This window comes from Pagrus major, chromosome 7 (genome assembly GCF_040436345.1).
Source record: "Pagrus major chromosome 7, Pma_NU_1.0".
NCBI classification, from domain to species: Eukaryota; Metazoa; Chordata; class Actinopteri; order Spariformes; family Sparidae; genus Pagrus; species Pagrus major.
This window is the reverse complement of record NC_133221.1, coordinates 33,885,473-33,909,479: the sequence shown is the minus strand read 5'-3', so window position 1 is coordinate 33,909,479 and position 24,007 is coordinate 33,885,473. Positions and strand designations below refer to the sequence as shown.

The window sequence follows — 24,007 nt, the reverse complement described above, 5'->3', positions numbered from 1 at the left end:
GAGCATGGGATGGTGAGCAGCAGTAGGGACACATGATATATATCAGGGTGAAAATAGGAAATGTATATTATTGGCTATCAGTTGATAATTAAATTATAGCCAGAAAATAGAGCTAATAAAATAAAACCAACTTGCTTTGAGCAACATCTGCACAGTCTAATGCAGTAGGTGACAGTATGCACCTTTAAACTTGGTTTGCGATCAGCCAATAAAGAGAGCAAAAGAAGCAGAAGCAGAAGAAGAAGAGGAAGGCAGAGGAGGAAAAGAAGAAAAGGAAGCCACACTGGCTCCAACCAGGTGCAGGAGTTTGACGTCATGAGCAAGACAACAAGTGTGGATGCTTTTAACAGTTTCAGAGGAAGACAACACTACTGCAATTTACAATACGTGGTCCACAAGGGTTCAGAGAGGAGGAAAAGTTTTAGTTTTAATATAAATCTTATGGAATATTTTATCATCCTTCTGTGCTTGTACATAAACTACAGGTTAGGAATTTCTTAAAATACAAAAATGTGAAATTTTCTCATTTTATAGACATCGGCCTTGACAAACAGGTAATTATCGGTTATCAGCTGGAAAAAAAACATATTGTGCAATCCTAGTTAGCAGTAGCAGTTTACAGTTTTTGGGGCAAATTTACCAATCACTCGATAGCTCCAGTCAGTGGTGAATAAATGTAATTGTGCACGTTCATAGGTAAAATGGGCTTTGAGGACAGACAGGTAACTTACATTCTCATCTCAGAAGTGAATGAGGACAGGGGAGAGAGGGTACCACTTGTCAGAATGATGCAGCGAACACCTTGATTGACCAGATCCTGCATGCTGAAGCCAGGAGAGAAACACCAGTAACTCAGGATTTTGCCTACAGGGTGCAAAGAAACGTATAAAGACCAGTTAACCAGGTTTACTCAGAATGTGGATCAGCTCATCGAGAGACACTAATGACAAACCAAACACAAACTCTCATCAGGGTTTAACCACTGGCTCTGATATCCAGTGGCAGTATGGTAAATAATTAATTTTGAGATAAGTTAAAGAAAGGGTATTAGTAAAGTGTTTAGTGTTGGGGTAGATATGACAGTTCTGAGCACAGTTGAAGCACAAAGCTGATACTCCTCAGTGCTTCACAAACTGTCTGGCAGAATGAAATGACATCATTTGAACAAGCTGTTCTGAACTGACACTATAAACAACAACTATAAAAAACTTAACTTAAATAACTCAATGTCTGAATAAAAGGGCTCAATGATTGCACCACTGTGTGAATACTGTAACACCACACGTTACAGTGTCTATCATGTGTATCATCACCTTGTTTCTTTGATGAAGATGAAGACCACACATCAGTGCTCTGTTTTTTCTTGTTATAACTGGTGTCTTGATGGATATGAACCTGAGCCAAACAGAAACATAAGACACTATCACTGTGTGAAGGTGCACATCATTTCAATATGGCCGCCAGTAGCTGTTAATAAACACACACCTTAAAATGAGCTGTGTTGGACTGCATCTGCAGTTCTTGCTCCTTTTCTGATGGTTCTCCACAAAACACCAGCTGCAGAAAAAGGAAAGAAAGGAGGAATTGTTGTTGCTAGTGGAAGCCTAGAAAGACCACATAGTAGCTGTATGCGCACGAGCCTAGATGCTGTACCGGAGCTTTTTGTACAAAATTTGAAGAAATTATCTCAGTGTGTTTCTGAGATATCACGTTCATGAGAATGGGCTGCCGTGAGGTCATAATGACCCTGACCTTTGGCCACCAAAATGGTGAACATTTATACCAAATTTGAAGAAATTTCATAAACACATTCTGGCTTAGTCCAAGTGTCCAAAAGTCCACAGAACAATGAACAATGGACATAACACATTTATAATTTGTCCAATCATTGTAAATCATGGTGACCCACAGGGGATGCCAAAATACCAAACCTCAAAAGCTCTGGGACAGAAGTAAAATATGATGTGCTGTATTGATTAGAGATGTGGAAATTTCTCTATTAAAAAGATGCCTTGTGATGCAGACATTATGCATCAATGCATAAACGCAAGTTTGCAGTCTATGTTAATGTTGACTTTCCAGCCTCTGCTGGACAATAAAGTTGTAAAGTTATATTCAACGTCCCTCTCTTGCATTGAATTGTGGGCAAACATTACGCTAAGAAGATATTGCGTAGGGAGGCAGATATCAGCAGCAAGTCATTTAAAAAATAAAATAAAACAAATCGCAGCCATTATTTTCAAAGAGAGTATCTTGGGTCACATTTCAGATTTCATGATGACTGATGCAGAGATCGGAGTGCACGGACACGGCGCGCATTGCCAGCATGAGCTTCAAAGCAGCAGCAGTTGAGCGATGAGAGCTCCACAGTTGAGTTCAGCACAGGCAATTAAAGCCTTTTTCCTTCACCCTTTTGATGCGTGAGCGTGAGTGATGAAGGTGAGAATCTGCTCATGTTCCTCTAACTATAGAGGCGTTTATTTCTGTCAACATGCCTACATTGGTGTATTTTCCAGTTTGCTGTTGTAAATTATTGCTGCGTCATGGTATGCGCCAGCTTAACTATGGCATGACTGCTCGTTAAGTTTATGTTAATTACCTCCCTTAATAACTTCCCTGTGTGCTTTTTGCAATTTTCCTTGTGAAGAGAGCTGCCATGTTAGATTTCTTGTAAAAACAGAAGAGTAAATGTAACAATTTAAAGACTGCACACGTAAGTTTCGAGGATTGAGTTTAAATATTTTCCTTTGTTAATTTTCCGAACCACACACCTTCACTGTATTAATTTCCCTGCATTGGAAATTAAAGTATCCTCTCTAACCCAATACTCTGGCCGGAATCATTCACTCCATGGTTGTCTTACCCAAACCAGTGTATCCTTGAGGTCCATTTCCTCGCGTTTGTGTTTTCAGCTGAAGCTTATGTCTGCCGCCATTAAGAACAAAGCCAAGCCCAGCTGATAAGCCAAGAATTGAGAAAGAGCTGTCAACTTTTCTGTTTCTCAGCTCTGAGAGAGGTGTGGGGGGCAGAGTCATGTTTGTGTTGTTTACCATAGGCAATAAGTGGCCTGTCTTTGAGCTGCTATGTGAAAACCATTTTTATAGATTACAGCACGTTTAATGCACTGCGGACAGATGTATGTTTTGTTTATTTACTGAGGTGGGTCATACAAATACTGGTATTCAAAGATTTGCAGCTTCAGCTTTAGTCTGATTTATAAAAAGGACTCTCTAAATAAAAGGGGAATTTAAATGATGACAATGTAGCCGTGTGCAGTATTATAGAAAACTGAGGACATTGCACATTGTGATGCATCAAGATGCATTAAGAATTACTGCGCATTAAAATCGTCGACAGGTGAATCATAATCAAATTGAATTATGAGGCCTGTGAAGGTTTGCACCTTTAGTATTTATTGGTGCAAGTGTCTGCAATATAAAAAAAGACTGTTTTTACATTTCTGTTTTTGTAAAGATTAAAGAAACAGATACAACTTGTTAATCAGTGAGCTGTATAGGTGTCTGTAGGTGTATTTTTGAACTTCTAACACAGCCAGGCTACCTGTTACCCTCTGCTTAGAGTTTATATGCTAAGCTAAACTAACTAGGTCCCGACTCCAGCTCTGAACCTAATACATACACAAGAGAGATCCATCTGATATCTCACAACAAGTGTACTCCGAAAATGTTGAATTATTCCTTTAACTTCATAATTTAGCATACCTGTATGATGTCAGCCAACTTCTGCAGTCCACTTGTGTTCAGGAACACTCCTGGCTCTGATGAAGAACATATGACAAACAACTCATTGGTTAATTAAACACATGACTACACATGTGATTTTGTATTGTCACAGGGTCTGTATGGTATTAAGACACAGATAGTGAGTCCCTATATGAAATAAGAAGGGATCAAGACCAAGCATTATACATATAAATATATAGTGCTTTACATTCAGTTCCTATGTTCTTCTACTACGTATGTAGGTCTAAGGGGAAATGATACTCCATGTGCAAAAGATACATCACATGATGGACAACAGAACATGTAAAATATCCTAAATCAAGTAACATGTTGTTGTATAAAAAGGAAGAAGAAATCAAGCCATACTGACGTCCTGCTAAGTATCCAATAATCTGCTCCAGAGCCTCACAAACTGCAGTCTTGCTGCTGTAGGTCAGGTGGGCTCTCTCCAACAGCTCATAGATGAAGCTGAGACAGACAGAGAGGATGGACAGAAAACACCTAGTTCAAAATTAGTTTGTGTGTTTTTTTTAAACCAGCAACTGATTTCAATGACAAGAGTTTACAAGGAGGTTTTCTACAAAATGGCCCTGGCCTTTTGCTTCCAGAGTGAGGGTTGATGCAGCTTGTTTAACACCAAGGAGACTCTTGAGCCTCAACATCTTACAGATGGAATAAGATTACATACACCATAAATGTGCTATTCAAAACTGATATAATTCAGCTTATTTTTATAGTCAGAAATGTGAAATACAGAATCTTGCTTAATTTTACATCCTATTTTACAACATAATCTATGCCTTTCTGTTTAATGTTCAGTACAATGAACTCATAATAGGGTAGGCTACACCGTGAGGACAGATAATTTTGTGAATAGGTGTATTAAAGGAAAAGGTCACTCAAAATGAAAATTCAGTCATTATCTACTCACCCCCATGCTGATAAAAAGTTGGGTGAAGTTTCATAATCCACAAAACATTTCTGGAGCTTCACAGTATAATAGTGTTGCAGCATTCTCCTAAACAACTGAAGTAGCTGGGGACTTGTTTTGAAACGTAGGGGGGAAAAAGAAAAAAACCCAACAGAAAATGTTTCTTTTTTAAAACATTTTAAAGAAACCCCTTCTTAACTTGTAGGTTCATTGTGACTGTGATAGAAAGCCCTCTAAGGTCTAGTTTGGGACACTTAAAATTCATTTGGGTGTCCTTGCGGAAAAGGCAGTGCTGCAATGCTGTTTTGCTGTGAAGCTCCAGAAAAATTTTGTGGACTGTGAAACTTCCCCTGACCTTCCATCGGCATGGGAATGAGTAGATAAAGGCTGAATTTTCATTTTTGGGTGAACTGTTCCTTTAAATATCATACAGTTTTATTTTTTTTATTTTTACTTAAAAGGTGCCATTTGTAAGAAAAGTTGATTTTTGAGTCTCATTCCCAACTCGTCAAATAATGATGCACTGGGGTAGTAGGACAGGTTGGCCACCATCCCAAAGCATCAGTTTTTGACTAGTTGGGAGACCTGGAGCGTCAGTTAGGAATGACACTCAAAAATCAACTTTTCTTACAAACCCTTAATGGTTATTGAGTTCAATGTGACAGTTAATTGCAATACTGATTTCAGGTGACATTAGGTGGCCCTATTTCAGTACTTAATACAATGGGGGTCGGTTGGCACCAACAAATACTGCAATAATGTATGCATGTAATGTAATGTCATGTAGTGTGATATGAGATTCATTTAGGTTACATTGCATTCATATAAATTAAGATATGACTGTATAAGGTATCACACCTGGGGAGTGGTGTGTAGATAGAATGCAAAAGGGTTTTGTGGAGATCCATGTAAGATGTCATGGCAATAGTAACAGACAATAATAATAGACTGACTGACTGAATACAATGATACCACACTGACGTACATTCCAGGTTTAGTGATGCCTTTGTCACTTGGAACATCATAGGAATCGATGGCAGCTTCCAAATTGAGCAGTATCTCTGTCAAAGCAGACAGGTTGTAAAAATCCCACACAACATTGACATTTGTTTTACTAGTTCATGAGATACTCAAATAAAGTTTATTTATCTTCTTTTTACCTTTAAGAATACTTACGTTTGATTTTAGCAATGTCGCTTATCTCCATTTTTAAACCTGAAACGAAAAATCTTATCAACATAAGTACGTATATAGATTTGTTTATAACATTCAGATATGTTTTCAAACTTATGTCAATCAAATGCTATAATTCCTACTCCCCATGTGTGCAACTTCAATGAGACAAATAAGCATTCTGACCAGAGTTGAGAGAGTCTACATTGAAGTCCCCACTGACAGAGTCTCCATGGCTGACATCTTTAGCCTGCTCTACAAGCAGCCCGTTGACAGCATCAATGGCTGAAGCTATATCATATGGAGTCAGATCAAATGATGTTGATTCTTCACACGTCTTTTCCTGCAGATGACAGAAACAGCATGTTGTAGGATATTCTGCCCTCTATGAGAACTGACTGTGGCTATGTCTGTCGTCATGACCCTGAATCTCTTGTCCATGCAGGCTCAAGAGTCTGCAACGTTTAATTAAACTGAACCCTACATCATCACTTTTATGGTTTGCACCTTCACTCCAGTTGGCATGCATTAGCTCTCAAAATCATTGGTGTAGACTTGGATTCATCTGCATTCAAATGTACAGAATCTTAATATTATTAATCAAACAAAGTCCAAAACTGACAATCACACCTACAGTGAAAGTAGAGTAGGCAGGGTTTGAACTTCATCATGCTTTCTTTTTCATTTTTCACACTACTGTCACTTCTTGTGTAATCAATCAAGAGCAACATTGTGAACCTTTCAGAAAATGTGCTCAGTTATCACATATAATAATCATTACAATCTTCACTGAAGTGTGAATTAATAAGTTATGACATTCACAGAGAGCAAATATGTCCATGACAGAGACTGACCACATTATGAGCTTCATCAAAGATGATTACAGCTCCGTTTAGCTCAATGTTGTGCGCCCTGCGGCTCTGTGGAACAAAGAACAGATTAATAGCATTCCTATGGATATGTAATGATCAAACTAAAGTCTCGGTTAAAGCCAACATTCACCCAAAAAATAAAATCTAGTCATTATCTACTTAACCCCATGCTGATGCAAAGTCAGGTGAGATTTCTTGGCTCACAAAACATTTCTGGAGCTTCACAGCAAAAAAGTGTTGCAGGAATTCTCCTAAACAACTGCAGTAGATGGGGGCTTGTTTTAAAACGTAAAGAAAACAACAACAAAAAAACAACAGAAAATGTGTTCTTTACATTTTAAAGAAAACCTGTCTTAACTTGCAAGTTCATTGTGACTGTGAAAGCACTCTAAGGTCTAGTTCATTTGGGTGTCTTATGAAAAAAGCTGTGCTGATGATGTTGTAACTACTCACTGGACTACTAGGCAAATTTGTCCAACTGGAAAGCTAGCCACTATCATGCTTACCAACCAGGAAGATTCCAGTGCTAATCTGTCACCAATGATTGTGAGTGATAGCTAACTCTGTCAATAAGTTACTGTATCATATTCAAGAGATGTACTGTATGTGTACCATATTGTCCTGTCTTTAAGTTTATACTCAGCAGGGTTTTAGAGAAGTTACACTGTTTCTTGACAGGTCGGCAGTGTTTAGATGGTTTGCTATTGGTTAACAGTGCGACTTTGTGTATTAAACTTTTTTTGGCTCATAGCAATGCAGTGGACACATCCTTGTACTTTGGTGATTCTACTACGGTCAAGAAGGTACTACGGTCAGCTTTAGCTTTAACACTGTCAGACATTACCTACCAGGAATGTGTCATTGTTACTAGAGGTGGAGAGCATAATAATAAAAACTGTGGTTTTTGTGTCTTACTTTCCAACAGAAGGTAAATGCAGTTTATCTAAAGGGTTTAGTTACTTTAAAGTAAAAAAGCAGAAAATGAACTTTGCAGCTTTATTCACAGATATCTGCCATCTGAGTATCTCACCTTTGGATCCAGCAGGTAGTTGTACGGCATGAAAATGATATCTGCTTGCTGTTTCAGGGACCGGGAGAGGTAGTAAGGACAGGCCCTGCAGAAAAATGTTAAAGTCTGATTTTACTTGACCTAACTTCAACATCAAAGCTGCACTACAAAGGGCATAAAAAAAAACAACAAAAGATTGTTTGTTGAGCACCATTTGCAATTTTTACAACAGCAAAGTAAAAGAAAAAATATTCTTGACATTAAAACACAGAGTGAAGTCATTCAGTCTCACTCATTCATCCTCTTTTCTGTAGCCTCTCTGCGCTGCCATCTGCTCTGTATGTGGTGGAGGAGCTGAGCCACACCCAACACCAACACAGAGCTATTACAAATTTCATCAACACAACATTTACCCATCTTCAAATATCACTGTCTGGTTTCAGTAATTACTTTAAAAAAACAAACTTGAACACTACAGCTGATATAAGATGAGATGAGATAGTCCTTTATAAACCCAAAGAAGGGAAAGTCAATTATTGCAGCAGCACATCGCCGATATATCAGTATCTGTGTACATGTTGTCTTGATACTGCATGCACTGATATGAGGCCTTTTTTATGCAAAACATAATGCAGTGAATGATGCTTTGGGTAATTTATAATTAAATTTGCAGTTAAGTTTACTGTTTCAGTGCACTGGTGTATCAATATCAGAATTTTTTTACTCCCAGTACTGGCTCCAAAAAGTCCAGTATCAGTCAGGCTCTATAAAACACCGGAGGTTCTTCCAGGTTTCTAGGGGCATCTTTATCAGTGTGTTTGGAGTGGTTGCTAAGGTGTTCAGATATGTTCATAAGGTTTGCTAAGTGATTGCTCTCGTGTTCATTCATTTGTGGTGGTTCAAGGGGTATTACCAGTTAGTTACTAGGGTATAATAAGTGACTCCCACAGGGGTTATTGCAAATGTCATTTTGGTGGCTAGACAGCTAATTAAGTAGTCAGCTATGGCACTTAGAAACACAATTAAATCCTTATTTGCAATTATTTGTGTGACATAATTGACATAATAAACCAGTTTCAGTTTGTTTTATGCCAAGCAGGTGCAACTGTGTTTGGCCTTGCAACTAGGCCTAAATCCATTTTATAATTTTTAATGGCAGGGAGTCTGTTAATCTACAAAAAGTTTCGGGAACAATGTTTTTCCTCTTGCTCTGATACACATTGCACACAGCTACTTAAATAGCTTGTTCTTAAATTGTGTAAAGTGACCTTCTATAGCAAACTATTCCAAGACAGTTGGTTAATATAGAGGGACTCTTGATTTTTTTCTCACATGCATTATTGACCTGACATTTCGCTCAGCTACAGTGTAAACAGAGATTTTATTAATAAAGTAGGTCTACATTATTACATATAACATACATATAAAACAATTTTCTTGCTATGAGATAGGTAAAAAAAGAAATATACAAGAATATACTGGCATAGACAAATAATAATAATGTATTTTCTAATCTAAAACAGCCCTGGCAGTCCAGCACAGTGGTGTAGAACTTTAAGTCTTGCACATATCTTATTTAATAGCCAACTGAATATCTCTGAGTGTGAGGGTTTTTGTTGGATTCAACTTTAAAGAAGTCAAGTTAGGTCTCAGGAAATTGAGACTGTGATACATTTAGTATTTTCTGACATTTATTAATCTGTGTAAGACAATGATCAGCTGCTTAAATAATATTAATTTATTTCCAAAATGTCCACCCTGGTGGAAAATAAAGATTTATTCTTTTGTATTCTATAATCATTTATACTTCCAGCCCTACCCTCTACACACCACTATTGGGCAAGTTCCATGCACCAGCTGTTTCAGTGAACTTCTAATAAATCAAAACAGGGATTAGTTAGGTAGGTAGACAAGTACGTGAAGATGAATATATAAATCCCACCTTTGTTTGTTGCCAAATTTCACCAAATCTTCCACATCGAGGATAGAATTCACCAACTCTTTGTCAGTGCTCTTCTCTGAAGAAGAAAAGATCATAGTTAAGACTCTTATAATGGGATACATGCAACATTTAAAACCAATGTTATGTTATGTCATTGCCATATGCTCCAAACACTTTAACCCATCACAGCTGGAAGAACCGCCGGCTGTGTTCTTCCATTATTGACCCAGTAATATTCCTGTGGCACTGATACTGGTGTCAAAATATTACATGTGGCCTTCGGTTATTTTGTGTTGCTTTTTCATTCATTACTTATATCTACTGTATGTGGTTCTTCTAAGTGTTGAGCCATTACCTTCATAGTTATTGTAGAAGACACATGACCTTGTGGAAACTTTACTTCTGCACATATGGACCTGAAAATCAGGAGATTCCATCAAATCCACAAGGAAAATATTCAGATGGACACAGACTATTTCAAAACCACCTTTTCATCTCCAGTGCAAACCTCCATGTCTGACCTGCTGCTTCTTTAAGACAAGTAGCAAAACTTGATCACCCATAGGGATTGCTGCAGCATTCACAATTTAATAGGAACTTACATGTAGTCTTAGAGTTTAAATAAGCCAGTGTTATTAGTCATTTACCTTGATGTGGTTGCTCTCCTGACGCATCACTTCCTGGTTGATACACAGCTGTTCTCTTGATCCCAGCACACACACCTTTGGCCTGAATTAAACACATCAAGGTTACACTTATATATGGGTTTACCTTTACATCAGAAAAAGGGTACCACACTTGAGTCAATGTCAAACACTGGGTCAGGGATAAGAATATCATCCAAATCGCAGTGTTGATATCCTGATTTTGAGTGTACTGATCTAAATGTTGTTTCTACAGTAGGGTTGAATGATGTGCAAAAATAATCATATTAATAATATTGTGGTTATTTTTGAAAGATACTTCAATTGCAATGAGTCACGATTGCACAATTGCACCTCCTGCAATTTGGACATTGCACTTGGCCATACTGCGATTTTGAATTATTCATAGTATTTTGATCACTTGTGCAGCCATATCCTTAAGTAACCTGATTTGACCCTGACCATAAGATTTAGTCAGAAATACTTCTGATCTTTTCCACAATATACATCGACATTCAGCATGCATAACCAAAACATAATTCTAACACCTTGTATGGTTTAGAAATGACATAGTTTACCTGTATGAAGTGTTCTTTAGCTCATTAATAACCTGTGCAAGCTGAGAGTGTGTCCTGGATGCATATATGATCTTTGGCACATCTGTGTAGTAAGCTGGAAAACAATAACACACAATGTATTATACCAGAGCTGCCAAGTCTCACACATTGACCATGAGACTCACGCAATTGAGCATCTTCACACGGTCACACGCCAAACCTCATATGTCACACGGTGATCATAAGTTGCCCCTTTTTATTATTTCCCCCTCTAATATATTTCCTCAATTGATGCTTGCCGTACTTAGGGCCCTATTCTGCCTCTGATTGGCTTGCCCAGATATTAACCCTAACCAACCATCAGCCCTCATGTCTAAATCTAACCAACCCAACAAAAGGCAACGAGTCAGAGGCAGAGTAGGACGGGTCATGCCATCACATCTCAGGAGGAGAAAACAAACTTTAGCGCGACAGGCTGCAAACATTCAAAAACTATTGAGCTGGATAATGACTGCCTGTCAGCTGAAGCTAAAGGTCAAATGGTAGGTATCCATCTCATTTTTATATGATTAATGTTATTTTTCTAGATTAATAAAATGCTTTCTTAAATCGTCATCACAAATTACAGACCATGGAAAATGATATCGATCTGGACAATATTTTTTTTCTGTAATACAAATGATAATAACTGCTACTACACAGAGGAACAATATATCAAACCACTAAGACAGTTAACAAATTATCAAAAATCCACTTCAACTGCAGAAGCCTGTATGCAAACTGCACCAACATCAATGAACACTGAAGTCAGTTATGACAACGTTCCACAATATTGCCATATCTGAAACTTGGATCAACCCTGATAATTACCCTGAAACTTGGAAACAGAAGGATATGAATTCAGTTATATAAAGATAAAAAAAATAAGAGTGGAGGAGGAGTGGCTATGAATGTAGACAAAAACCTGTATCATTAATTGATAGAATGTATGAAAACTGTGGTGGACAACTTATTAGAGAGTATAACAATTTAAATCTGCTTAGAGAAAAAAAAAATATAATAATTAGTTGTATATACAGGGCACCAGGGACTAGTATTGAATCTTTCAGGGACTGGATGAGGAAATGTTTTCAGAAATAAGTCGCAAAGTACTTTTCATTTGTGGGGATTTCAATATTGATCTGTTGAATCCAAATATACAAAAAATGACTGAAGAATTAATCAACACAATGTACAGTATGTGCCTATTTCCAAACATGACCAGACCCAGTCGAGTAACAGCCTACTGTGCCACTTTAATAATTAACTTATTCACTAATGACATAGAAAACCATACAATGATCTATGACTATTAATAAAACAATATCAGTGACCATCTACCAGTTTTTATAGTGACATTAAAACACAAAAAAGATCACCCGGACAAGAATGCAGAATACAAACGAATGAGGACGGAGGAATAAATGAATGCACTAAAACACGATTTACTGGCACAAATTGGGAAATATTATATGAGGAAAAGGATATTGACAGTGCATATGAAACATTCTTAATAATATTCAGATCATTATATGATTCAAATTTTCCCATAAAACAATATTGCAGAAAACATAAATATAGAGATCATCCATGGATCACCAGGGGATTACAAAACACCTGCAAGAAGAAAAATGCACTATACAAAGATTTCATAAGACAGAGAACTAAAGAGGCAGAAAATAAATACAAAATATATAAGAATAAGTTAACTAATATTATAAGGAGATGTAGGAAGGACTACCGCAGTGAAATATTAGATGATTATTAAAATATTTTTAAAGGAATATGGAATATATTAAATAGCATTATTAGAAATGTTTCTAAACAAATGTGTTCCCAGATCTATGTTTCTTACAGCAGTGGGAAAGAAATTATAGATACTGTTGATAAATGTAAAAACAAGACGTCTACTGACTTCAATGAAACAGACATGACAGTAGCGAAAAGGGTTATCGATGGGATTTCAAAACCACTAACATACATCCGCAGCTTGTCATTCCAAACCGGTACATTTCCAGACAAAATGAAAATGGCTAAAGTAAAGGGTTAGGTATTTATCATTTCAGTGTAGAGTGTCGGATTGGATTTTAATCACTCATTTGCTTGTGAGCTCATTGATATTGTGAGCTAAGTGGATTTACAGGACAGTAGCTAGTTTTTGAGACTGTATGGGTCAAACACACTTGACAACTTTTTTTTTTTTTTTCCGTTTCAAAATGTCAGGGAAGAAGCAGAAAGATCTGCTTTCATTCTGGCCAGTGATCATTTGTCTGAATTTTTCTTGCTTTATCAGATTTTACAGTTATTTTCATTTCTACTTATGCTGGTCTATTACGAACAATATGTAAAATTGCAGGAAACTGTTTTTGAAGTTGCAAAAAAAATTTGGTGGGGGAGAAGGGCTGCCTGAATATGTGTGTATGAACATTCTTTCTAGTCACTACTTTACTGATAATATTTCTTGCATGTTCACTGGTATATTCAGAGTAAAGACAGAGAGGCAGAGAGCAAGCAGGGGCCAACAGAGCAGGGAGAGTAGCTGGCATGGAGGTGACTGAGAAAATGAGCAAATATTGATGGTTAAGAATAAATAATGACATCACAACAGTCTAATCCTAATGTTAATTTAAAATGAGATATTACTCTAAATCTCCCTTCCCCCAAAGTCTCACTTCAAACTTTTGGTAAAACTTGGCAAACTCTGATTAATCACATGAAGCTTAATATGGTGGTAATGTAGTTGTGTCCACCCGTGATATTGGTGGATTTGGGTTAAAGGCTTTTCCATTTAGCTGGATTTTTTTTTTTTTTTTGAACTTTTTTTATTTAACAAGAAAAAACACAGTACAAAACATTCCTTGACCATTTAGCTGGATTTTGTCAAAAAAATGTGGATCTGAAGAGAGAGGTATATTTTGTCAGCACTACAAGCTGCCAGTTTTTCTAGAGTCTGAGAAGTGGGGAGTTGTTAAAAAGATTGTCTGCAATCATTTTGGATAATTTCCATTTGCTGTTGAGCTGATTTATTTCTTCTTCTTCTTTTTTACTCACCAGCCATCAAAATCTGCTTTTTAAAGCTCATTATTGTTGGATTTTTACAAGTAACTGATGCGATGAGTCACATCACATGCAGCATTTGGCTGATGGTGAGCAGGTCGCAGTGACTGAGGAGTCCTCTGGACTACCTCTAACTTCTCTCAGGCCGAGGAGCTACTTTCAGAGCGAAAAGGCTTTGTAAATTTCTCTTTGACTAAACACTTAGGAGTCTTTGGATTTGGAATGAGAAGCTCCTTATGTTTAGTTTCTCCTAACTCAGCCAGTAAGGAGCTACTTTTAGCCTTAGGGCCCTGTCACACCAGGCCGACAGTGGGCCAATGCATTGATGTACTTGACTGCATTAAGCTGAAAGGTGTTGTGAAAGCCAGTGGCTTAAAGTTATCTATATTGTTTATAGAACACCTCCCTGACAGTGTCTACAGAAACAGGACATTTTAACTCCACAGGTGGTTTGATTGCAGTGCTTTCCCTGTACTCTGTCATTGGCACTGTACACTGAAGTTGTCAGGTGAAATATGAGCTCAAAATTTGCCAAACTAATTGTGGTGTTAACATGTGTACTGACAAAGAAGAAGGCCACTAAAAAAACTGCACTGAGCTGTCTGGTGACAGGTATAAACATACTTGGTGTGTCACCATCTGTAGCAGCTGTCCCCCAGGATGACAGAGGCGTGTTGGGGAACATCTCCTCACTTCCCAGCCTCTCTGCAATCTTGCGGGCAGAGATAGTGTCCTTGAAGTGCTCTCTCCAGGCCAGGGTGGCGCACAGCAGGCACAGAGTTTTACCAGTGCCTGTGGGACTCTCCAGAACCCCGTTCACCTTCTGAAACAAACGGGCACATGTACACCAATTTCAAATGAACGCTTTCAGTACGGCTGTCCAGCTGAGAAATATTACAAAACTGGTGTGTCCCATTGATGGATTGCATTCCCATTAGCGATGTTATATTTAACTACTCACGTTCTGAAGACATTCTATCACTTTGCGCATGTAGTCCTTCTGACAGTCATATGGAGTAAAAGGGAAATTCACAGTTACACCATTCAGAGTTAGTGAAGACATCATGTGTCAACAGCAGCATTACTTGATGTAGTGTTCAAAATGAAGCATTTCACGTCGGGTTAACTGTCAGACGCTGTTAACAGTTCTGAAAAGTGATGAAATGGACAGTTTTTAGCTGCTGCTAGGTCTGGCTGCACATTTCTCTGTCCACACTGTGGTTGCTTGCCGCCGGTTTCCGCTTCTTCTTCTCTAATTTGATGGCGGATCGCAAACCAATGTGTAAAGGAGTATACCGCCACCTACTGCACCGGAGTGTGTAGCCTCAGGGCTCAGCCTCATGTACTTCACGTTACTGCTTTCTCATTACCCTTTGCACCAACATGAGCTGGAACCCGACAAAACTGCACATTAATTCCAAGTCATTGTAGTCTCAGCATTATCATATATATTTCCATCAATAGATCCTCTCCTACTGTTTCTTTTGAATTCAAGCTTTCGAGAGCTGCAGTTGAATCTGAGCAGATGACAGCTCTCTCAGGCCTTACCTCCTCTATCCATTGCATTCCTAAAATTACAGCAGTAAGTTCTGCTGTAAACACAGATAATCTATTATTAATTATTTTGCATATGATTACATCAAACTCTGGTATGAACTCTCCTGTTCCTACAAGTCCACTCACTGGCTCTGTGGATCCATCAGTAAATATTGGTATGGAGTTATAATAGTTCTTTTGCAAATAATTTTATTATCCTCATTTCTTTTAATCCATTCACGCTTCTGGTCCACAAGTTGTAAGTCCACATTGGATACTGGAAATATCCATGGAGGGACATTACCCCAAACAACATTTGGCTTATACTCTAACCTATTTATACAATATTCTTTTGCCACTGAATTAATATACCTCCCAAATCCTTTACCTTTGCATTGCTGTGAGTACTCCCAGCCAGGGGCATAGCAAGCTTTTCAAAAGTGTGGGGGATGGATGTGGTCTTTCCAGTTAAGAGAACTTGTTCCAGATGCCTTAACATTTGCATTCCGTCCTGCTCAAATCTTTCTCTAAACTGCATGTCAACATCTAGAACTTTGTAGAACTCAGTCCTGTAGTAGTCAGAAGGGGACACATGTACATGTGCAGGAGCACTACCTGTGAAGCTGAGGTGGGATACGGACACGAGGAGAGGCAATAGGAGTGAGATGGAGTGTCTCACACATCCTTGTTGCCTCTCATTTACCCATTCACACACGTACGAATATATCTGGGAAACAGACAGTACCAAAAACAACGTCTGTAACGTTCTCTGATGATTATAAACGTTAACTACTCCTTATATCCTTAGTAAACAGGTAGGCACCAAACCCACGTATGTACTTTTCTAATGTGTTTACTGAACATATAAGGAGTAGTTAACGTTTATGATCATCAGAGAACGTTACAGACGTTGTTTTTGGTACCTGTCTGTTTCCCAGATATATTCGTACGTGTGTGAATGGGTAAATGAGAGGCATTAACTTAAAGCACTTTGTAGAAGGAGCTTTATAAAGTTCACTCCATTGACTTCGACGTACGATTCAGCACTCAGTGAAGCGTCTATGTATGTATATCTATGGCTAGTTCCCGCCTCCTCAGCACGAGCTGAACGATAAATCTAACACAGCAAGAGAGGCGGGACTTAAGGCAGAACAGCCAATCATCAGCCGGTCACACTGAAAGCCGGTGTCATGTTTGAAGCAACAACAGGAGAGGGAGGGGGAGAGGAGGCATCCGCAGCTAGTGCAGACAGAGAGCGGCCAGAGAAACTGAGCGACTGTAGTAAGGCGTTTGTGCAAAACTGCGGAAAAACTGCAGAAAAAGTGTGGGTGTTAAAACACCCACATCCCCCACGGATGTGACGCCCCTGCTCCCAGCAATCACTTATCACCTTAGTTACAGGTTCCTCTCCGGTATGGGGTTCCATTTTATTATGGGGTTCCATTTGTGCCAAAAATATGTCGCCATGCGCACTGTCTATGTCTACTGAACATGTGAGAAGACATTTGTCTATGTCTATTAAACGTTGAACTGTCCTTGTGTCATTGACTTTGTCATTACATCGTGTCGTCATGATGTGTCATTTGACAAAGTGTTGTTATGATGTGTGTTGTGATGTGTTGTTTGACAGTGTCATTATGATGTGTGTTATGGCGTGTCGTCTTGATGTGTCGTTGCTATGCGTCGTTACTATATGTCGTTGCTACGTGCCGTCTCAATGTGTCGTTTGACAACGTCGTTGTGCCTGGCTACTGCGGCGGCACCGGGCGCCCCTTTCCCGGCTTACCCTTCGCGGTCGGCGGAGGGAACCTCCCAGCAGAGCTGTACCACTTCAGTATTGTCCCCTAACACTAATTTATTTTTCATGCATCATAGTCTACTAACAAGAACAATCTGAACTAGACAATTCCCCGTTGGGAAATCGCGAGAGTGGGCTGTGCTGCGCTGCATGTCTGTGTGTGTGTCTGTCTCTGTGTGTGTTTGTGTCGCCTGCCTGCCTGCCTGCCTGCCTGCGATTAACATTGGAGTGAATGGAGCAGTTGAGAGCTGCTCTTGTCGGTTAGAGGCAAATAAATCAAAAAACGTAAATCCTACTGATAAAGGAGACACATTGGGAGAAAGAAGACAAGTGTGGCTACTACTCTGTGAAAAATCACATTTCTACTGTGTAATTTGTGGCTGGGGTCGTCACAGAAAGAGAGAATTTCTGAGAGTTTTTTTGAGTCTCTACCACTCTGTCATTTGGCTCCTGCAGCCTGCTGCATCAACATTCTGCCATACACAATCATTGAAAATCCTGAATTTTTCCAAAATCACTCACCATCATTAAAGGGTCAGGGTTCAAAAACAAAACATCGTAGGAAAAAAGTTCAAATACAACTCAAATAGACAAGACCCGTGCCTACATTTTAAAGTTTGAACGGTGTTTGTAGGTGAACGTAGGCCAGAGCAGGAGATGTTTGAAAAAGTGGCAGATTTGCGAGGTTTTTGACCTCATCCCATTCATTGCTTGTGTGTGTGTGTCTGTCTGTCTGTCGTCTGTCTGTCTGTGTGTGTGTGTGTGTCTATCGTCTGTCTGTGTGTCTGTCTCTGTGTGTGTGTGTCTCTGTGTCTGTCTGTCTGTCTGTCTGTCTGTGTGTATGTGTGTGTTTGTGTGCATGTGTGTGTCTGTCGTCTGTCTGTCTGTCTCTGTGTGTGTCTGTCGTCTGTCTGTCTCTGTGTGAGTTCCTGGCTTGAATGAATGAAAAGATAATCATTAAGTATAGTTGAAATGTTGAGATACTGTGTGTGTGTGTGTGCATGTGTGTCTGTGTGTGTCTGTCGTCTGTCTGTCTGTCTGTGTGTATGTGTGTGTTTGTGTGCATGTGTGTGTCTGTCGTCTGTCTGTCTCTGTGTGTGTGTGTCTGTCGTCTGTCTGTCTCTGTGTCTGTCTGTCTCTGTGTGTGTGTGTCTCTGTGTCTGTCTGTCTCTGTGTGTATGTGTGTGTTTGTGTGCATGTGTGTGTCTGTCGTCTGTCTGTCTGTCTGTCTCTGTGTGTGTCTGTCGTCTGTCTGTCTCTGTGTGAGTTCCTGGCTTGAATGAATGAAAAGATAATCATTAAGTATAGTTGAAATGTTGAGATACTGTGTGTGTGTGTGTGCATGTGTGTCTGTGTGTGTCTGTCGTCTGTCTGTCTGTCTGTGTGTATGTGTGTGTTTGTGTGCATGTGTGTGTCTGTCGTCTGTCTGTCTCTGTGTCTGTCTGTCTCTGTGTGTGTGTGTCTCTGTGTCTGTCTGTCTCTGTGTGTATGTGTGTGTTTGTGTGCATCTCTGCATGTCTGTCTGTCTGTCTGTCTGTCTGCGTGTGATTTACATTGAAGTGAATGGAGGAGTTGAGAGCCTGCTACACCAACATTCTGCCATACACAATCATTGAAAATCCTGAATTTTTCCAAAATCACTCACCATCATTAAAGGGTCAGGGTTCAAAAACAAAACATCGTAGGAAAAAAGTTCAAATACAACTCAAATAGACAAGACCCGTGCCTACATTTTAAAGTTTGAACGGTGTTTGTAGGTGAACGTAGGCCAGAGCAGGAGATGTTTGAAAAAGTGGCAGATTTGCAAGGTTTTTGACCTCATCCCATTCATTGCTTGTGTGTGTGTGTCTGTCTGTCTGTCGTCTGTCTGTCTGTGTGTGTGTGTGTGTCTATCGTCTGTCTGTGTGTCTGTCTCTGTGTGTGTGTGTCTCTGTGTCTGTCTGTCTGTCTGTCTGTGTGTATGTGTGTGTTTGTGTGCATGTGTGTGTCTGTCGTCTGTCTGTCTGTCTGTCTGTCTCTGTGTGTGTCTGTCGTCTGTCTGTCTCTGTGTGAGTTCCTGGCTTGAATGAATGAAAAGATAATCATTAAGTATAGTTGAAATGTTGAGATACTGTGTGTGTGTGTGCATGTGTGTCTGTTGTCTGTCTGTTGTCTGTCTGTCTGTCTGTCTGTGTGTATGTGTGTGTTTGTGTGCATGTGTGTGTCTGTCGTCTGTCCGTCTGTTTGTCTCTGTGTGTGTCTGTCGTCTGTCTGTCTCTGTGTGTGTGTGTCTGTCGTCAGTCTGTGTGTCTGTCTCTGTCTGTCTGTCTCTGTGTGTGTGTGTCTGTCTCTCTGTCTCTCTGTGTGTATGTGTGTGTTTGTGTGCATGTGTGTGTCTCTGCGTGTGTGTCTGTCTGCCTGCCTGTCTGCCTGCCTGTCTGCCTGCGTGCGTGTGATTTACATTGAAGTGAATGGAGGAGTTGAGAGCCTGCTGCACCAACATTCTGCCATACACAATCATTGAAAATCCTGAATTTTTCCAAAATCACTCACCATCATTAAAGGGTCAGGGTTCAAAAACAAAACATCGTAGGAAAAAAGTTCAAATACAACTCAAATAGACAAGACCCGTGCCTACATTTTAAAGTTTGAGCGGTGTTTGTAGGTGAACGTAGGCCAGAGCAGGAGATGTTTGAAAAAGTGGCAGATTTGCAAGTTTTTTGACCTCATCCCATTCATTGCTTATGGAAAAGTTAATTTTCACGTCTCACGACGTGAAAATTAATATTCTGGAGAAAATAAGTAATAGCATACCGAGTCAGATCGAGCCGCACGTGCTGATATATTTTTTGTTTGTGTGCGCTCAACGGTGCGGGACGAGTTAAGCGCCAAAGATTAGACAGGGTGAATATGAATTGTGTGTCTCTGGTGGCCCAGTTGATCTCGGTTGCTATGGCAATGGTTGTCGCAACCCCCTAGCAACAGCCTGTGACAGCTGATTTGAGAGTGACTTTTGGCTCAGAAGTAGGACTTCAAACTACTGCTATATCTTCAAAACCAAACATGATATGGGCAAAATTTCTTCACCATCAAGCCAGAAAGGCCTTAAAGAACACAGCCATAATTTTTTGTGGTCCTAGCTTCTAAAATGTGGTAATAGGAGCGAGTTCAAAACAGGTGCAGTTTGGAAAGTCCTGGAAAATCCTCCTCCCGATTAACATTGGAGTAAATGGAGCAGTTGAGAGCTACTCTTGTCGGTTAGGGGCAGATAAATCAAAAACCGTAAATCCTACTGATAAACTAGACACATTGAGAGAAAGAAGACAAGTGTGGCTACAAATCTATGAAAAAATCACATTTCTACTGTGTAATTTGTGGCTGGAGTCGTCAGAGAAAGAGAGAATTTCTGAGAGTTTTTTTTGAGTCTCTCCCACTCTGGCAGTTGGCTCTGCACGAACATTCCGCAATACACACCCATTATAAATCTTGAATTTTTCCAAAAATCACTCACCATCTTTCAAGGGTCACCGTTCAAAAACGAAACATCGTAGGAAAAAAGCTCAAATACGACTTAAATAGACAAGACCTGTGCCTACATTTTAAAGTTTGAATGGTGTTTCTAGGTGAACGTAGGCCAGAGCGGGAGATGTTTGAAAAACGTTGCAGATTTTTCAAGTTTTTTTTCCTCGTCCCATTCATTCCTTATGGGAAATTTTTTTTGTTTTTCGCGTCTTACGACGCGAAAAATTAATATTTTGGAGATAAAAATAATAGCATACCGAGTCCGGTCGAGGCGCACGTTTTGATATATTTTTTGTTTGTGTGCGCTCAAAGCTGCGTACGGTGAGTTACGCGCCGAAATAAGAGCGGGAGGGGGAATAATAAAAAAGAGGCGCGAGCAATAACAATAGCCCACTATGGACACCTATAGCTTTGCTATAGAGGTGTCCATAGTGGGCTTTGCATAGCACAGCCCACTAATAAAAGTCCAAATATAGAAGTTTCACACAAAATTACACTGGAAACACAGGGCCAACTGTCACCAATGTCCATTGCAACAATGCCCTCCAAGTAAAGTCCCAATTCTGGCAATAAACACAGTTTGTGGCTTGTTGCATTAAGGAGTGTCCACTGAACTTCAAAGTCTACTGAGTAGCCAGGCATAATGACGTTGTCAGACGACGCATCAAGACGACACGTAGTAATGACACGTAGTAACGACGTAAAGACACTGTCAAACAACACGTTAAAACGGCATTGCCAAACTACAAGACAACACACCATAACACACATCATAACAACACTTTGTCAAATGACACATCACAACACACATCATAACAACACTTTGTCAAATGACACATCACAACACACATCATAACACTTTGTCAAATGACACATCATGACGACACAATGTAATAACAAAGTCAAATGACAGTTCAACGTTTAATAGACATAGACAAATGTCTTCTCACATGTTCAGTAGACACAGACAGTGCGCATGGCGACATTTTTTGGCACAAATGGAACCCCATAGGGATGGGGGTATATGGCTCACGTGAGGAAGCGGGGACAGGCACAGAAACAGATGAAGATGCAGCAAGTGGAGGTGCGGGGCTTGACAACTGGGAGCACACCTGGTCCATGCAGCCTCCGAGCTGCGTCACGCTGGTGGTCAAACCTCGAAGGGCATCCATCACCTCCCAGAGGGCTTGCTCATGGTGTCCGACCATGACTCCTTGGGAGGTGAGTGCGTGACGCAGATGCTCGGACTCCGCTGGGTCCATGTTGGCCAGATTGTTCTGTAATGTGGAGTTTCTGTCTGGACCCAAATGCAGAGAGCGGAGGCGGTAGTTGAGGTGCAACAGAATTTATTAGAACTCAGAGGGTTTGCGGGTTCACACACCTCCAGGCTTTGTAATGTCTATCTGACCAAGAAGGAGAGTGATGGAGTGCTGCGTCAGATGACCTGGCCTCCACAATCACCCAACCTTAACCCAATTGAGATGGTTTGGGATGAGTTGGACTGCAGAGTGAAGGCAAAGCAGCCAACAAGTGCTCAGCACCTCTGGGAACTCCTGAAACCATTCCAGGGGCCTCATGTACTAAGACTTGCGTGGATTTCCTACTGAAACATGGCGTACGCTAGAATCCAGAAACTGTCGTACGCACAAAAAAAATCAGATGTATCAAAGTGTGCGCACGCATGGATCCAAGCACTTTTCCTTTGTACATCCCAATCAACGTAGAATTGAGCGCACATGTAGAAGTGCTAAACTCCTCCCTGTCCACGCCCCCATTTAAATATGCAAATCAATTTAAATAGGGCCTGCACCCGGGATTCCCCTCTCTGCACCATCAGATTTACACCATGAGTAAAGGGAAGAAGCGCAACTTCACCGAGTCTGAGCTCGAAACGTTATTAAATGAAGTCGAGACACGAAGATCTGTATCATTTGGTAGCCTCTCGTCAGGGATAAACACCAAAAAAAAGAAATGTGAGTGGGAGCTTGTGTGTGAGGCAGTGAACGCTGTGGGGTCGGAGCAGCGCACACTCACTGGAAAAAAAATAAATATAATAATAATAAAATATATATATATAATAATAATAATAAAATATATATATATATGCTACCTTTAGTGGGAAACAAACAGAAGGACAAAACAACTTCATTACAAGGATTGACAAGACTGATCGCACTTATATTAATGACTGCAGAAGTGCGCCGTGGCTACTGCAGTGTGACATTTCCAACTTTACGCACGCGTTTATTGACACAAATACTGAACACAAGGAGACAATAAAGGGCTTGTTAGACAGCTCTGCCGCTCTATTTTCACCAGGGAAAAACAAATGCATATATTTGAATGCACGTGCCCAAATGGGCATTGTGCTGGTTTACATTCGGGGCGCAATTAAAGGGATACATTATTTAATCATCGGGAAGCCACCCATCGCGCACCGTGCCAGCCTCCAGCCTGTTACCAACCATGCTATTGGTAAGAATGAACGAGTCAGGCGTTGAACCAGGCCACCTTGCCACGATGTTGGTGAGCTGCATTTGCGCATCACATATTATTTGAACATTAATTGAATGAAAATGTTTCCTGTTGACACAAACGAATTTACGGACACCGGCTCTTGCTGCAAATTGCGCTTTAATGTTGGCCTGTTCAACAGCATTGGGAATTTGATGTACCTGGATGACATTCTTACGATCCCAATTCAGCTCCAGTAACACTGGCCTCGGCAACCTAAAACGACTCATGAGCCAGTTGTCGTCATTTGCCAACAGATCTTCCCGTTCTCTAAACACCCTCTCACGTCTGACATTACCATTTGCGATGTCTTCTAACAAGGCCAAGGCTGCCATTGTTAATGCCATTTTTTCATCACTTTGCGCATGCTTTTATATCCATCCATATGGTTGCAAACACGTGTGTGTTTATTGTCCATTAATGTGTCTCTGATGTGCACATTACTCTGAGGACTAATTGTTTTCACATAATCAACAGTTTCCCAGCATCACCTCAACGTGTCGCCAAAGGAACAATAGCTGTAGAAACGTGCGTACGCCAGCCATGAAGCTGGCGTGGGGCACCGCACATTTCCACGGTCATTTCACTTTTGATACATCTGACCGTTGGCGTGGAAAATGACGTACGCCACGTTTTTGTGCGTACGCAACATTGATACATGAGGCCCCAGGTGACTACCTCATCGATCTGA

The 24,007-nt window shown here is 40.1% G+C and overlaps 1 protein-coding gene across 1 annotated transcript in view; it reads right to left on the bottom strand.

Moving 5' to 3' along the window:
• rtel1 (regulator of telomere elongation helicase 1) overlaps nt 1-15,185 on the bottom strand; it is a 29,225-nt gene extending 14,040 nt beyond the window's left edge. The window contains exons 1-16 of the mRNA XM_073469386.1: nt 14,929-15,185; nt 14,592-14,790; nt 10,893-10,986; nt 10,318-10,399; nt 10,026-10,086; nt 9,671-9,746; nt 7,750-7,834; nt 6,702-6,767; nt 6,034-6,190; nt 5,851-5,889; nt 5,660-5,735; nt 4,114-4,211; nt 3,723-3,778; nt 1,486-1,557; nt 1,314-1,395; nt 732-864 (exon numbers count right to left, since the gene is read on the bottom strand). Coding sequence (XP_073325487.1) covers nt 732-864; nt 1,314-1,395; nt 1,486-1,557; nt 3,723-3,778; nt 4,114-4,211; nt 5,660-5,735; nt 5,851-5,889; nt 6,034-6,190; nt 6,702-6,767; nt 7,750-7,834; nt 9,671-9,746; nt 10,026-10,086; nt 10,318-10,399; nt 10,893-10,986; nt 14,592-14,790; nt 14,929-15,033 — 1,481 coding nt within the window. The 5' untranslated portion in view covers nt 15,034-15,185. The remainder of the gene's footprint in view (nt 1-731; nt 865-1,313; nt 1,396-1,485; nt 1,558-3,722; nt 3,779-4,113; nt 4,212-5,659; nt 5,736-5,850; nt 5,890-6,033; nt 6,191-6,701; nt 6,768-7,749; nt 7,835-9,670; nt 9,747-10,025; nt 10,087-10,317; nt 10,400-10,892; nt 10,987-14,591; nt 14,791-14,928) is intronic.
• Nucleotides 15,186-24,007: the final 8,822 nt, after the last annotated feature.